The sequence below is a fragment of the Pongo abelii genome, chromosome 4 (assembly GCF_028885655.2).
Source record: "Pongo abelii isolate AG06213 chromosome 4, NHGRI_mPonAbe1-v2.0_pri, whole genome shotgun sequence".
NCBI classification, from domain to species: domain Eukaryota; kingdom Metazoa; phylum Chordata; class Mammalia; order Primates; family Hominidae; genus Pongo; species Pongo abelii.
Window position 1 is genome coordinate 95,979,477 of NC_071989.2, and position 15,295 is coordinate 95,994,771.

The window sequence follows — 15,295 nt, forward strand, 5'->3', positions numbered from 1 at the left end:
ATGTGCATAGGTTATATGCAAATACTATGTCATTTTATATAAGGGACTTGAGCATCCTCAGATTTTGGTATGGGGTGGTCCTGGGACAAATCCCCTGGGCGGATACTGAGGGACAACTGTTAAATTCTGGTAATTAGGTATTCAAGATCACATAGTCTAATATAAACTTAAAATGAATTAGTATACACATCTATAATCTATTCTCAAGAAATGTTCTGCATAAATTAAGGATATCAAAATGAAGTGGAAAGTGATTTCTTCATCCTTCTCCAATTTACTCTACACACTAAAAACATTAGCTTGACAAGCTTTAAAAGTAATATGCCTGGTTTTAATCCTAGGTGGTAGTGATCATAAACCATTAACTATACGAAGTGTGATGGCAGAACTGGCTTGAAAGTCACTAATAAAGAAAACTGAACTCATGCTGTTACCACCCACTTCCAGCGAATGGGTCTTACTGTCCAACAATCCTCTTAGTTTACTCTCATCAATCCTTCCCATATTCTCCATGATGGCTAATTCAAACCTTCTTTCCTCTCTTCACATCTCCAATCCCCTTCAAACATCTAACTCTCCACTCAGTAGAGGACATCTACTTTACAGGAAAAATAGATACAATCAAATGGGAACCCTCTCACTTCCCATCAATAAGCTCACAAAGTCACTTGTATCTACATCTGTCTTTTCTTATACCCGAGAAATAATAGAGCATCTTCCATAGAAAGCAAATCTATCTGTGCTTTAGAGCCCACTCTCTTTGATTTTCAGGAACGTGCGCCATTGAATAGTCTTCCTCTATCTTCTTTAATCTCTTTTCTATTTTGAATCCTTCCTATCAGCATTGTGTAATACCTGTAAGTCTCTTTCATTTTTTCTAGAGAATAACAGTAATTTCCCCCTGTTTGACAGTCTTCTCTCAACCTCATATTCACAGCCACTTTTCAAGACTTGTTCTCACTGTTTCCATTTTCTCATATCTCCCATACAGTATCCATCTGACTTCTACTTCAGCATATTCCACTGAAACATATACCATAAAGGAAGATTCACTCCATCTTGACAAATTATTTTTCCTCAACTTAAATCTCAGCAGTATCCTACATGGTACACCACATTCCTTGCTTTATTACTACACTGATGATCAATCCTTTATCCTCCCCTTTGCTGGCTCCTCCTCTAGCCAAGTACTCCAAAAATAAAGTTGAATTCCTACCTCAAACCTTCTATACCAAAAAAGCACTTAAAAATGTTAAAAAATTTAAGAAGAAAAAACAGTATGCCTATTGGTTTAAGAGAACGGCTTCTGAACCCTAACTGCGTGAGTTAGAAGCTGGTCTCCATCACCTACTAGCTATATGACTTTGGACATGTTATTTAATCAAACATTCTGCAAGTCTAGTTCCTCTTCTATAAAATGGAGTTAGAAATTCCATCTACTTCATCAAGCTGTGATTAGAAATTATGCCTGGTACAGGGTTATGTTAGCACTATTTGTTTTTATTGCCATTGTTATTATCACTACTAGAAGACACAATTTTTCTTATGTCAAGAATAAAGACTTTCGAAAAGAGACAGCAGTCTCCTAAATGATAAAAGAAGACCAAAACAAGTTGAAAAAAATGAAATAAAATTTCTGCATGAAGAAACTATAATATAAACAATGTAAAAAGATTAACTGGGGAAAAGTATAACTCATCAAAAAGAGCTAATTTACTTATTGGATATTATAGAGATTATAAATTAATTAGTAAAAGATCAATTGCCTAATTTAAAAAAGAAAAAATATGTACAGACAGTTCTCAAAAAAGAAATTAAAAATGGTTCTTAAACAGGACCATTTATTTTTTTATTTAACTTTTATTTTAGGTTCAGGGATACATGTGCAGGTTTGTTATATAGGTAAATTGCATGTCACAATGGTCTGGGGTGCAAATTATTTCATCACCTAGGTAATGAGCATAGTACCTGACAGGTAGTTTTTCAATCATCACCCTCCTCCTACCTTCCATCCTCAAGTAGGCCCTAGCGTATGTTGTTCCCTTCTTTGTGTTAATGTGTACTCAGTGTTTAGCTCTCACTTATAAATGAAAACATGCGGTATTTGGTTTTCTGTTCCTGCATAAGTTTGCTTAGGATAAAGGCCTCAAATTCCATCCATGTTGCTTCAAAGGACATGATCCCATTCTTTCAATGGCTGGATAGTATTCCATGGTATATATGTATTAATACCACGTTTTCTTTATCCAGTCTACCACTGATGGGCATTTAGGTTGACTCCTTGTCTTCGCTATTGTGAATAGTGCTGCAATGAACATACACATGCATGTGTGTTTACAGTAGAATGATTTATAGTCCTTTGAATATATATCCAATAATGGGATTACTGGGTCAAATGGTAATCTGTTTTAAGTTATTTGAGAAGTCCCCAAACTGCTTTGCACAATGGCTGAACTAATTTACATTCCCACCAGCAGAGCATAAGTGATTCCTTATCTCCATAACCTCACCAGCATCTGTTATTTTTGACTTTTTATTAACAGCCATCTTAACTGGTGTGAGATAGTATCTCACTGTGGTTCTGATTTACATTTCTCTAATGATTAGTGATGTTTAGCATTTTTTCATGTTTGTTGGCCACATAAATGTCTCCGTTTGAAAGGTGTCTGTGTTCCTTGCCCACTTTTTTTGAAAGGTGTCTGTTCATGTCCTTTGCCCACTTTTTGATTGAGTTGTCTGGTTTTTGCTTGTAAATTTGTTTAAGTTCCTTATACATTCAGAATATTACACCTTTGCCAGATCCATAGTTTGCAAATATTTTCTCTCATTCTGCAGGTTGTCTGTTTACTTTGTTGATAGTTTCTTTTACTGTGCAGAAGCTCTTTAAAAAAGTATAATTAGGTCCCATCTGACAATTTTTGTTATTGTTGCAATTGCTTTTGGCATCTTTGTCAGGAAGTCTCTCCCAGGTCCTAAGTCTAGACAGTATTTCCTAGGTTATCTTCCAGGGTTTTTATTGGTTTTTGATTTTAGGTTTAAGTTTTTAATCCATCTTAAGTTGATTTTTGTACATGGTGTAAGGAAGGGGTCCAGCTTTAATCTTCTGCATATGGCTTGCCAGTTATCCCAGTACGATTTACTGAGCAGGAAATCTTTCCCCATTGCTTGGTTTTGTTGATTGTGTCAAAGATCACATGGTTGCAGGTGTGTGGCATTATTTCTGAGTTCCCTATGCTGCTCCATTGGCCTATGTGTCTATTTTTGTACCACTACCACGACGTTTTGGTTACTATAGCCTTGTGGTATAATTTGAAGTCGAGTAATGTGATGCCTCCAGCTTTGTTTTTTATTGCTTAGGACTGCCATAGCTATTTGAGCTTTTTTGGTTCCATATGAATTTTAAAATATTTTTCTAATTCTGTGAAGAATGTCATTGGCAGTTTTGATAGGAATAGCATTGAATCTGCACATTGCTTTGGGCAGTATGGCCATTTGGACAATATTAATTCTTCCTATCCATGAGCATGGAATGCTTTTCCATTTGTTTATGTTATCTCTGATTTCTTTGAGCAGTATTTTGTAATTCCGGTTATACAGGTCTTTCACCTCCTTAGTTAGCTGTAATCCTAGGAATTTTACTCTTTTTGTGGCTATTGTGAGTCAGATTGCATTCTTGACCTGGCTCTCAACTTGGTGTTGATGTATAGGAATGCTACTGATTTGTATACATTGATTTTGTGTTCTGAAACTTTGCTCAAGTTGTGTGTCAGATTAAGGAGCTTTTGGGCAGAGACTATGGGGTTTTCTAGATATGGAATCACGTCATCTGCAAAAAGGGATAAAACAAAACTAGAGGTATCATGTTACCCAACTGTTTTTAAAATGTCTACCAAACCTGACTCAACTATGGTTTTATTTGTGGATATTTTAATGTCTTAAACTCTATCAACTAGGTTAAAGTTCAGTTCATTTTTCTACTGACCTAACATCAAAGGTTGCATTTTTTACCCTTTTCTTTCACATTTCCTATCATTTGAATTTACTATCCTATTTTCTGTGAGTTTGTGATAGAAGTTCTACAATCTCCATACAATGAATACCATTACAAAGAACTCTTTCAGGCAGAACAAGACCAAGAAATACATTAGTAAGTATGCCAGAAGGTTGGTCTATCTGAGATTACAGACTTAAAAGCAAGAGATCATTTTGTAGTCATGGGAAGTTTTGTAAACAATGGGAACATCAACCTAGCTTTGAAAGAACTGACAGCATTACACAGAATCTTCAAGGTCATAATTCAGTAAAATCTCTCACAAACATCTATAATAATTTATTAAGAGTATATGATTTCTGCTCCTTAACAGCAAAAATTATGTCTCAGTCACAACTACTAGTCATAACTGTTAAATGGTATTTCAGAAAGACTGACCTGGAAGATACATATGAGGCAGTATATAAACTGGGGAAGAGGGCATCTTGCCCAACTCTCCCCTTCCTCCAAATCACCAAACATGATGAGATACTGCTGACAGATCTACCTTTAAAGATGTAAATTATGTTAAGGCAAAAACAAACAAGGAAAAATCAGTGAGCTGGATTGACTAGAATTAGGAAATACCAACTAGCTTTCTGTAATAATCCAGACAAGAAATTATGAAACTTTAAATTACAGTGGTATCTTCGGTACCCAGAAGAGAAATACATTTTAGAGACATTGTTGAAGAACTCAGAGAGTGATCAAACATAAAAGAAAAGAAGAAATTAAAGAGACTGACCATAAGAAAGGCAAGCATCATAGTACATTCTCAGTGTTAATGTTTGACTAAAATAATGTTCAATACAAAAATGTAACCTCACTCTATCTCTTTACTATGCCATTTCCCTCTTCTTAAATGAGGCTGAAAATAATTTCCCAAAACATCACCTGAATACTATGCTAAATAAATATATTATTATATTCTTCTATATAAGTCAACAGATCTATCCTACAGTGTATCTGCTCTTAGGTGACTAAATATGTGCTACTGAAAAAAAAAAGTAACTTTTATACCAATACAGGAATCTAATCTACATAACTTTTTGGAGAGACAATTTTTAAATTGTGTGGAAAATATTTCACCAGTTGCTCCTTTTCATGTAAATTTAAAAATGAATCATCAGAATACACTTTCAAAATAGCAATCATTTTAGAGAATTATATGTATTATCAATTTAGTATATTATTAATGTTGAACTTCAAATCAACTTTTAAGATATTACTATGCAATTGACAATTACAGTGTACATGCCAGGGATTAATGTATTAATGTATAAACTACACAGTTCATTAACTAAGAAACACAATCATTTAAACTTCAAAAACAAACCATTCTAATAACCTGTCTTCACCAACCAATTTAGTGTCACTGTATAAGTTTATACAAAAGCAGAACTTCTAAATGTTCAAAAATCAAATATCCTGAATATTCTTCATAATTTTTAATTAAAGGAGAATGCTTAAATAAATTTATCCATAATCTTAAACATAAATTTCACAATAGAAAACTGGTCAAATGAGCAGAGATGCAATGAAAATACCAAGTCTATCATGGCTGAGGTCTCAAACACACAACCATATGGGTCATTGATTCAAGTAGCCTTAATGGTTTTATTAACACTTCAAAACAATAACTGACCAAAGAGATGGTTTCTGTCTGGATTCAATGCCTCTAGGCACTGATTCTCTTGATAACTGGAACTGGGGAAAGCCATTTAAAAAATAGCTCATAAGCACCCAAGAAGGGTGAAACATTGGGGTAACTTAGGTTTCAACCTTTCCACATCTATTAACCTAAGGCCATGAAGAGCAAGAAAAACTTATCTGCCTTTAGTCTCTAAAAGAATGATCCTTACAATTGTTGTCAGTAATAGTTTCTTGGAAGGTTACAAAAATTCTTAACAAGAAAAATTAAACAATTCTCCAAGAAATAAAATGTACCAAATAACAGTATTTTGTCTCGCTTTATTAATACTGAAAATAAAACCCTAAAAACTTAAATACAAACGTACTGCAATTTATAAATTCAAACTTTGAGTACTGTGTCAACCTCAAGAGTTGACATTTATGTTTCATTAAACTAGCTCTCCTGCTGACAGATTAAAACAAAGCATATATTGTTTACTATTGAAAGGCATATCTGCATATATACTTGGGACTCAGACCACCCCAAATGGTTTCAGTTATCTCCCTAAATATGTTAGAAAAGAGAAAATAAAAAAGAGGATATTATATCCCAATGACCTTCCTATTTGTTTGTTTCTTTACTCTTTACATGTTTTAGTGACAGCAACATACGTTGAGACAGACTTCTTAGGGATGCTCATATAATTTATACTCCAAAAGAAGATGTAAACTGCCATTTCAACCCAAGTTCACATAAAACTTAGAATTCACACTAGATGTATTTAAACAAACCATCTTTGAACAATTTATGTATAAGGAAAACAGGGTCCAAACAACAAACATCACTCAACTACCCGGTTACTGATGTATCTGGCACCCAGACAATTTCCAACTCAATGCTTTTTTCACCAGTCTATTTGGTGTATTCGATGAACATTTATTGAACAACAAACTCCATGTGTGGGGCACTGGACTACTAACAATGGGGGAAAAGCACACATTACAATACAATTGTAATGGTACTGCAATTGTAATTGCTTACAATACAATGTAATAAGACAGGAAGAGGATTCTATGAGAACACAGCAAAAGGAGAGAGAAATTATTGAGAGCAAAAAGGTGTAAAAGGGCATTTTGGAAGGTAATGCATGAGTCAAGACACAGTGGACTGAAGTTTTGTGAATCATCAGTGGTATCTGCCTCACCTGGAAAGATCCAGATAAAAATCAAGGATCCCATTTTTACACCAAATCCTGGGTCCCAAAAAGACAGAAACACTACAGAACAAAATAGTGAATTTCACTGCAAGGACATTTTTCCAAGGCTGGTGGTCAGCCCAAAGCCAATCAGCCCATTCTTCCCACAGGAGTCTTACTTCTCAGTGGGAGGTAGGATGTTTCCATACCTTCCAGGTGGTCAAAAGCATGCTTTTCTTATCTAAACATGCAAAAACCTGAATATCCCCTACGTAACTGCCATTAGCCATCCCTAAAAGTATATCTCCTACCTAGCTATTACACACCAAGGCTAAAGTTCTCTCATAATGCCAAGTAATTTCTGATGTCCCCAAAAGTAAAAAAAGTCAGGTAACACTACACAAAACAGAGCAGCAACTTTGATTCTGAGAGGGATCACTCTGCTTACAATTCTTGCGGTTCCATGAGGAAAACAGAGGTTTCTTCCAAAATTGTGGTACCTCTGTTTTTCCCAAGGAGACCCAGGCTGCTAGAAATTGCCTTAGGTTATCTCACGTGGGCATCAAGGGTAAGAGGACAGACAGAAGCAAATGGAGAAACAATTCAGTCGACTGAGAAAAAAAAAAACTTTTCCTCAATAAAACAAGATCCAAGAAGACAAAAAAGCTTATAAAGGCCTTTTAAATATATGTATAGCTTACCTACCAGCTTTTAATTAACCTGACTTTTAACCATAGAGCTCTTTTAAGGAAATCCTTTTAAATCTCTGTTTACCACACTCTAGCCATGACAAACAGATGACACCTCTGGCTTTTAAGCCTTCTTTTGTTTCCCCCAGTAAGCCTCAACTAAGATTATGACTTAACCACTGACACACTAGGTATTTCCAAAGAAATGGAAAGTGGTTTTATAAATGGCAAAAGTAGCACAAAGAAAGGAAAGTTTTGCCATGCAAACTGGGTACAACTCACATTTCGGTCTGGCCACATTCTCTAGAGTCTCAGTTTCCCAACTAACCATCTACATACAAAGGCCTCAAAGCCCTGTATGCCCTCCACAGAAAGAAAGCAGGAAATGGAAAACTGTCCATGGAAGGGAAAAGGGTCAATAAGAGGCAAAATGTCTCACAAATGTCAAACCAGAAAGGACTCAGTCCCTAAGCCAGGCATTGAATCCAGGCCATTATCACAAAAGGTAAAAGCCTTAGTTACTGAGCTTCAGTGCTGGGCAGTCACCATTACTCTTCCCAGAAGGAGCCTAGCACAGTCATTTTTGAGCTTGCAAAGCATTTCTAACTGCACAAGGGGATTCTCAAGGCTAGTCATGACATTGTTATTTAACCTCTTTTCAATTGTTAAGAATACAAGATTTCTAAAATCTTTTTCTCTTTCAATCGTGCACTTAGTTCCAATGGCAACTCAACCCAAAAACTTTTTTTAAAACTCAGATCGTAATTTTCCAGGTTTTTACCATATAAGCAAGCGGTATTTCCAGAGAAGGAGTAGAGGAAGCATTCCTACTCCCCAGAATTATTATCCCCAATAATTCTCTCTCAGAAAGAATGGGCTTAAGATAGCAAAAGACAATAAAAGGCCCATAGGGATGGGACCTTTTAAGACAAAACTCACTGAAAGACTGGATACACTGGGGCTGAAAAGTGTGCTGGCCTTTCTCAGACTTCCAGTCCTTTCAGATCAGCTGTTTCACATGAACCCCAAAACTCCCACCTCCAGATGGCAGAGACCAAGAGAGAGTATCCCCACGTGGTCACAAAGTCAAGCTCCAAGGACACAGAAGAAGACAAGAGGGAAACCTCATCCCATTTTTGCCTCAGGAACCCACAACAAAGTTTTAACTAACCAATCTGCAGGGCCAGCTGGACCAGCAGGCTTGCAGGGGTCCTATATCTATGTTCTATCCTATGGTATCCTTCACCATGACAGAACAACACAGAAAGACACCAGATTCATTACAGCCTAAGACTAGACTCATAAATCTTTTTCCCATTAATCAAAATCTTGCAAAGGAGACAAACAGTGATTTTTACCATTCTCTGCCAGTTTGCACAGAGAGAGAGAAAGAGAGAGAGAGAGACTGAGACCAGAAGCCTGGCTGGTAAGAAATTCTTACCCTTTTGTTAGCTTGCCAGGTTTCTGGGTTCCCTCTTCCTGAATGGCTCTGGTGACCCTGCATGCTGTGCTATAGCTGTGGGGGCCAAGACGTGTTACAAAAGAAAAGTCATCCTTTTTCCATTTCATAGAACTATAAAAAGCCTCCAATTAATATTTCCCATTCCAGCCAGAGTGATATACATGTAAGAAAACACAGACAAAGACAGACAAGAGGCCTCTCAGAACCAGAATCCCGACCAGAAGAGTGTTTTTCCAAACAAGCCCCTGTTCTCCATCCAACTGGAGAGAAATCTCCCTAAACCAAGACTCTCTGTACAATCTACGGAGAGCTAGGTTGGCTCAAAAGGTGCCAACCAGAACAGGAGAAGGAAGAGGATGTTGGTAGTGCTTTGTACACTCACCAGTCCAGTTTAAAGACATCTTCCAAGAACTGTTTCTTCACTGCAATTAGGCCCAAGCACTATGGGTTGACCGCATCTCACTGGCAGAGACCGTATCAGAGATGGCCCTCAGTTCAAGACAAATAAGCAACTGCCCGAGCTCACCCCCAGTTCCATTGTACCAGTGGAAGGCTGACAGATGGTGGACAGGCACCCAGAAGGGCAGATCTCGGACAAGCCCCTAAATGTGTAATTGCCTGATGGGCTCGTCCTGACTGCTGCACAGACAAAATCAATTTACAGAGATCACGGCATTGCAATAAAGAGTTTAATTAATGCAAGGCCAACCACATGGAAGAAATGGCTCAACTGACTGAGTGAGACTGATTTGAGTGAGAAGCGACTGATTTGAGTGAGACTGATCACTGCCCAAAGTCTCAGAGGCTAAATCTTTTGTGGACAATTTGGTGGACAGGGGGGCTAGGGAATGGAGACTGCTGCTTAGTTGGGGATGAAATCATAGGGGTATAGAAAACGGTCCTCATATACTGAGTCTGCCTCATATACTCAACTGGGCCACAGGACCAGATGAGTCATGAATCATGGGTCTGCATGTGGTCAGTCTGAAAAACATCTCAAAAAAACCAATCTTAGGTATTATAATAGTGATGTTATCTATAGGAGTAATTGGGGAAGTCACAAATCTTGTGACTTCTGGCCACATGACTCCTGAGCAATAAGGGATTATAAAAACTACACCTACATCCTAACAGAACTCAAGCTCCTCCCATAATTCTAATCTTGTGGTCTTTCACTGTCTTAAAAGGCAGTTTCAGGTGGTTTCAATTGGGGGGATTAGTTTTAGGAAGGCACTATTATCATCCTAGCTTCAAAGTTAAACTATAAAGTAAATGCCTCCCAAGGTTAGCCTGGCCAATGCCCAAAAATGACCTAGGACAGCTTGGAGGTTAGAAGCAAGATGGAGTCAACTATGTCAGATTTCTCTTACTGTCATAATTTTGCAAAGGTGGTTTCAAAAAGAACTATGTATCAATATAACAAATGATTTATGATCTTAAACAATGTTAAAAATCACTGTAAATCCAAATTACGTCGCCACAGAAATTATATCTATAAATAGAGCATATGAAAATTCAACTAACAACAACATGCTGTCTACCTAATATGCATCCAGTATCATGCTGTCTACCTAATATGCATCCAGTATCTTCCTGGCTATCATCAGGCACTTGGCACAAAGATGTTTGTGTTCACTGTTATATCCCAAACACTTAGAGCAATGTCATTTAGAATAGTTGATGGCTCATAGTAGCGCACTTGATTACTTGTTGAACGAATGAACAGGACTACTATAAAAGAATTTGTCTTAACAGAGCTTAAAACCCAAGATTAACATATTACATAACAATAAATATACATATTAAAATAATATTTGAGCACAAAATTGCACGGTACTATGAATATGGGTTGTAGAAATTTTTTAAATTGGATAAAGTTTCATAAAGTAAATGAAACCTAAAGACAGAAACTAAAATCACAGAAAAGTAAAGAGAAGGGAATTTCAGGCTAAATGACAAGTGTGAACACAGAAGGTATTTGCAACAGCAAAACGCCTAGCTCAACCAAAGCAAACTTACTAAATAAAAAGGAACAGTGGAAAATAGGATGAAGACTGAATTTTAGCTCCTTAAGTCTTTAAAACCAAGAGGAGGTATTTAGCTGAAATGTTTAATAGAAAGATCACCTAGGACTTCTAAACAGGCAGGGGCAGAGAGCTGAAATAATTCAAGTAACACATAATGAAAATTAGACATAGCGATATATTAATCAATTAAAGATAAAAACTAAGAATAAATTAGTTGAAACAAAAGGAAAGAACAAAGATAAAATCTACTTCAGAAGAAAATCAAACTCTGAATGTGACTGAACATAAAGTATAACAACTGTAGAATAAAACTAAGGAATGTTTCAAAGGTTATTTCAAGATGTTTTAGTTTGGATGATTGGTAGAATACTAGAACCACTGACAGGAAAAGTTGTAGACTGAAAGAAACTCACGAAGAAGGCTGACAAGCTTCAGATAGGCCTCCCAAGGAAAGCACCTTGGGTGCATCCTCAGCTTTTCCGAACACACAGCAAATAGGCTTTTGCTAATACACAAAGGATGATCAATCTTTATGTATTGACAGACTGGTTGTAATAAGGTTTGTAAGAGTTTTGTCACTTAACATACAGTGAAACAAACTATGAAGTGGATCAGATATTTAGGTTTACTAAGTGTTCCATTCGATTACTGTCTTAATGATATACTGGAAGCCAAATTAGAAACAGGATGCTTGGTGAGTAGTGATTTAGGGCAGAATGCAGCAAATATCATTAAAGGATATTTCATTCAAGGAGTGATGAAAGTCTGATGAAATATACAAAATACCACTCTAGAGTGCAGAATACTCTCAACCCCCAAATAATTTTAGGTAAATTACATTCAATTCTAGCTATTTTTATTGATACACTCTTTCTTTAGATAAAACCTATCTAAAAATTACTCTCTTTGGATATGTAAATACCATTAATTTGGCTACAATCTAGTCTACCATGGGTCCTGGAGGGAATACTTAACTTATTTCTTTCATCATATGTGGATTTTATCAAACACTTTAAGTGTTAATCACTCCTCACTGCCACCTACAAATAAAATATAAGTGGTATGGTAGAGATCAATCTCCAGTGTTATGGGAACACTCCAATAGAGTGATTAAATATATAAGGGAGGTCTGGGAAATACCAGTTCACAGAGGTGACATCTGAACTAGTTTGACAAAGTTAAAAAGAGTATTCCACTATCAGAACAGGAAAGGAAGAGAAGGTCAGGCAGTTATACCTATCCGTACAAAGACAAGGAGAACAAATGGCACAATCCAGAAATAATGTGAAGTTCCACATGGCTAGACTTTGGTATGGGTTGCACACAATGGATTCTTCTGAAAGTACTTGGAAATAATCCCAGGATATAAAGCCTGGAAGTAACCAAATCAAATACGTTTGGAGAAATGACTCTGCAACTATAATGGGAAAAATAAATTGAAGGGGTAAAAGTAATTGGAAGCAAGGAACTATATTAGAAATCCACTGAAATAGTCTAAGCAATACCATAAAACTTGAAGCAAAACAGCTTCTAAATCAAAAGCAAAATTTTTAAAATTAAAACTTTTAGAGAAAAAATAAATTAGGCATGAGATTAGTAATTATCTCTGCAAGTTTCAGTAAGATAAGACTTAGGTGATTATGTAAAGATAAAATGGAAATAATGGGCATAATCATTGGATAAACTAAGCAATAAAAGAAAAAACTGATGGTTACTAGAATATATATATATATATAAAATGTTTATTATAAGAGAGAAATGTACATGCTTAAAGCAAAAGCGAAGGAACCAATGTTAGGGAGGTGCTGAAGAGTTAAATGTGGGAATTTAATTGCTTAAGGGTCAGAAATAGGTGAGATCAAAAACATAAAAAAGTTTACCTATTAGAAGATCTCATACATCCTACTGAATTGAAAGCACAAATAGGTATGGAGATGTATTAATTCTGAAAACAGAGGTCTCACAGTTTATATGAATTTGATCAGGGTAGTTGAAAAACTAGGTCAAGGTTCTAGATCTCCTATCTTCCAGTAGATAGAGTTATTTGAAGAACTTATAGATTATTTCAAAATTCAAAATTCTCAGATCATCTTCTAAGAACCACAATGGGGTAAGGAGTTGAGCTGTAAAAGAAAGGAGAGGAAGAAGGGACAGCTAAAATTTGTGAAAATTTTGACAAAAGAGGAACAGAATTGACTGAATGATTGCCAAGCACCTGCAAATCTGCATGATTCAGCATATTAGGTAAAAACATCAGAAAAATGATTGATTTAGCAGGATGTGGTGGCTCATGTCCATAACCTCAACACTTTGGGGGGCGAAGGCAGGAGGATTACTTGAGGCAAGAAGTTCAAGACCAGCCTGCGCAACATAGCAAGACACCCCTCTACCAAAAATAAAAACAAAATAATTAGCTGGGTATGGTGGCATGTGCTTGTAATCCCAGCTATTCAGAAGGCTGAGGTGAGAGAATCACTTTAGCCCAGTAGGTTGAGATTGCAGTGAGCCATGAGTGCACCACTGTACTCCGACCTGACAAAGTGAGACCCTCTGTATCTGTAAAAATTTTAAGGAGAAAAAAAAAAAAAAAAAAGATTGATCATCATGTGACCTTATACAGGTTACAAGAATAGGAAAATCCAGGATGATTAAGTGGGTAATCAAAAGAACCAAAGAAAGCACCAAAATGGACAAGGTTTGAAAGAAAAATTTGAAGAATAACCACACCAAGATCAGGGTCTTCAAAGGAGGAAAAAAATGTCATGTCATAAGATAAAAACCAGGATTACCACTCTGGCAATGTGACTAAGAGGTCTAGAAACTTGAGAAGAAAAGTGTGATGAAACTATGTATGTGGAACTGATGGACCCAAACTGGGTTTTTGAAGATGGTTATTTCCAATAGGTTCTTCAGTAGGTCTGAGGACTGTCTAATCCAGAAGAGAAATTCTCCCACATAATGCCAAAGCTGATAAAAGCAGCATAAAACAATCATGAAGAGACCAGCAGACTTCCTCCCCATAGAGCATCTCTAGTAACCCACTACCGTGGCCTTCACTGGTTTTCTAACATACCTGCAGCCCTTACAGACACAGTAAGCTGGACTGGAAGTAAAAAATGGGGGCCTATACTAAATATGAAACGAAAGAACAGAAGAATTTGGTAGAAAAGCAGCTAAAGAATAAGAACACCTATTGACATCTAATGTACATTTATTGGTTGAACCCTATGAAATTGCTAATACTTAATTGTATTGACCTACAAAATGGCAATTTCATATAGTTCATCTTAATATTACAAATAGAATTACATATAAAACATAATTGTCAACAACTATAATTTGAACTCAGATTTATCTATTTCCAAATTTAATTGTTTACAGAATTAATTGGGTTTGTCAGCACTAACGTTTTACAGCATAAAATACATTTTTAATTTCCTTAAAAAGTGAAAGCATAATTTTTTTGCCATTTTCTAAATCAGAAAAACAAGAAATTTAATGTCCTTCCAAAGGTCAAAAAGCATAAATCCTCAATACCTCAAAATAGCTTTTTGACCCTTTCAAAGGTCAAAAAGCATAAATCCTCAATGCCTAGATACATTCTAAATTTTTTAAAGATTAGAACTACAACAGTAGAATGTGTGAATTTGATGTAACTATCTTAAAAAATACCAGCTCCAGACTTTCAGATAAAGATGACGATATAAAGTCATTTATCAGATTTTGATTAAATTTAGAAATAAAAAGACATTTTCCGCAGTATAAATGATAAGGCAAATGGAAGACCAACAACAAAGACGGAAAGGAAAAACATACTTTTTCATAACAATAGAAAACATTCTAATTAAACACAAGTCATAAACCATTTTAACATATTGGTGTTCAAATTAACAGTTGTTTATTTTAAAAGATAACTTTCCACAGTTAAAAGAGGTTGAATAAATAATGTAATATCTCATATAAAGCAATGCCATAGTCATTAAAGTGTTGCAAGGAAGAAAATAGTCTTAAACATATTAACAAGCCACTTAATCTCTAGCCAAGACATGCATAAATGTTTCATTATAGTACTAAAAAGTAACAAATAAAAGGTTCAATGGAAGAAAGCTTCCTAAATTCTGCCACTCTTTCTTCAGAGTATTTTCTGACATTATAGAAAATATCTCTACAGGTATATATTCAAAGAAGTCATTAGCCAAAATCAATTAATGAAAAGACATGTTTGACATGTACAAATCAACTTGTTTAGACCAACTGCT

At 35.8% G+C, this 15,295-nt stretch overlaps 1 protein-coding gene across 6 annotated transcripts in view; it reads right to left on the reverse strand.

The window, feature by feature from the left end:
- The window catches only part of TMEM161B (transmembrane protein 161B), an 80,977-nt gene that overhangs the window by 53,343 nt on the left and 12,339 nt on the right, over positions 1-15,295 (reverse strand). Inside the window, exon 1 of one of the 6 annotated variants that reach the window (XM_063724178.1) lies at positions 4,430-5,146. The exons of the other annotated variants lie outside the window; for them this stretch is intronic. Coding sequence (XP_063580248.1) covers positions 4,430-4,513 — 84 coding nt within the window. The 5' untranslated portion in view covers positions 4,514-5,146. Of the gene's footprint in view, positions 1-4,429; positions 5,147-15,295 lie in introns of those variants that run through there. 6 annotated transcript variants of the gene reach the window in all.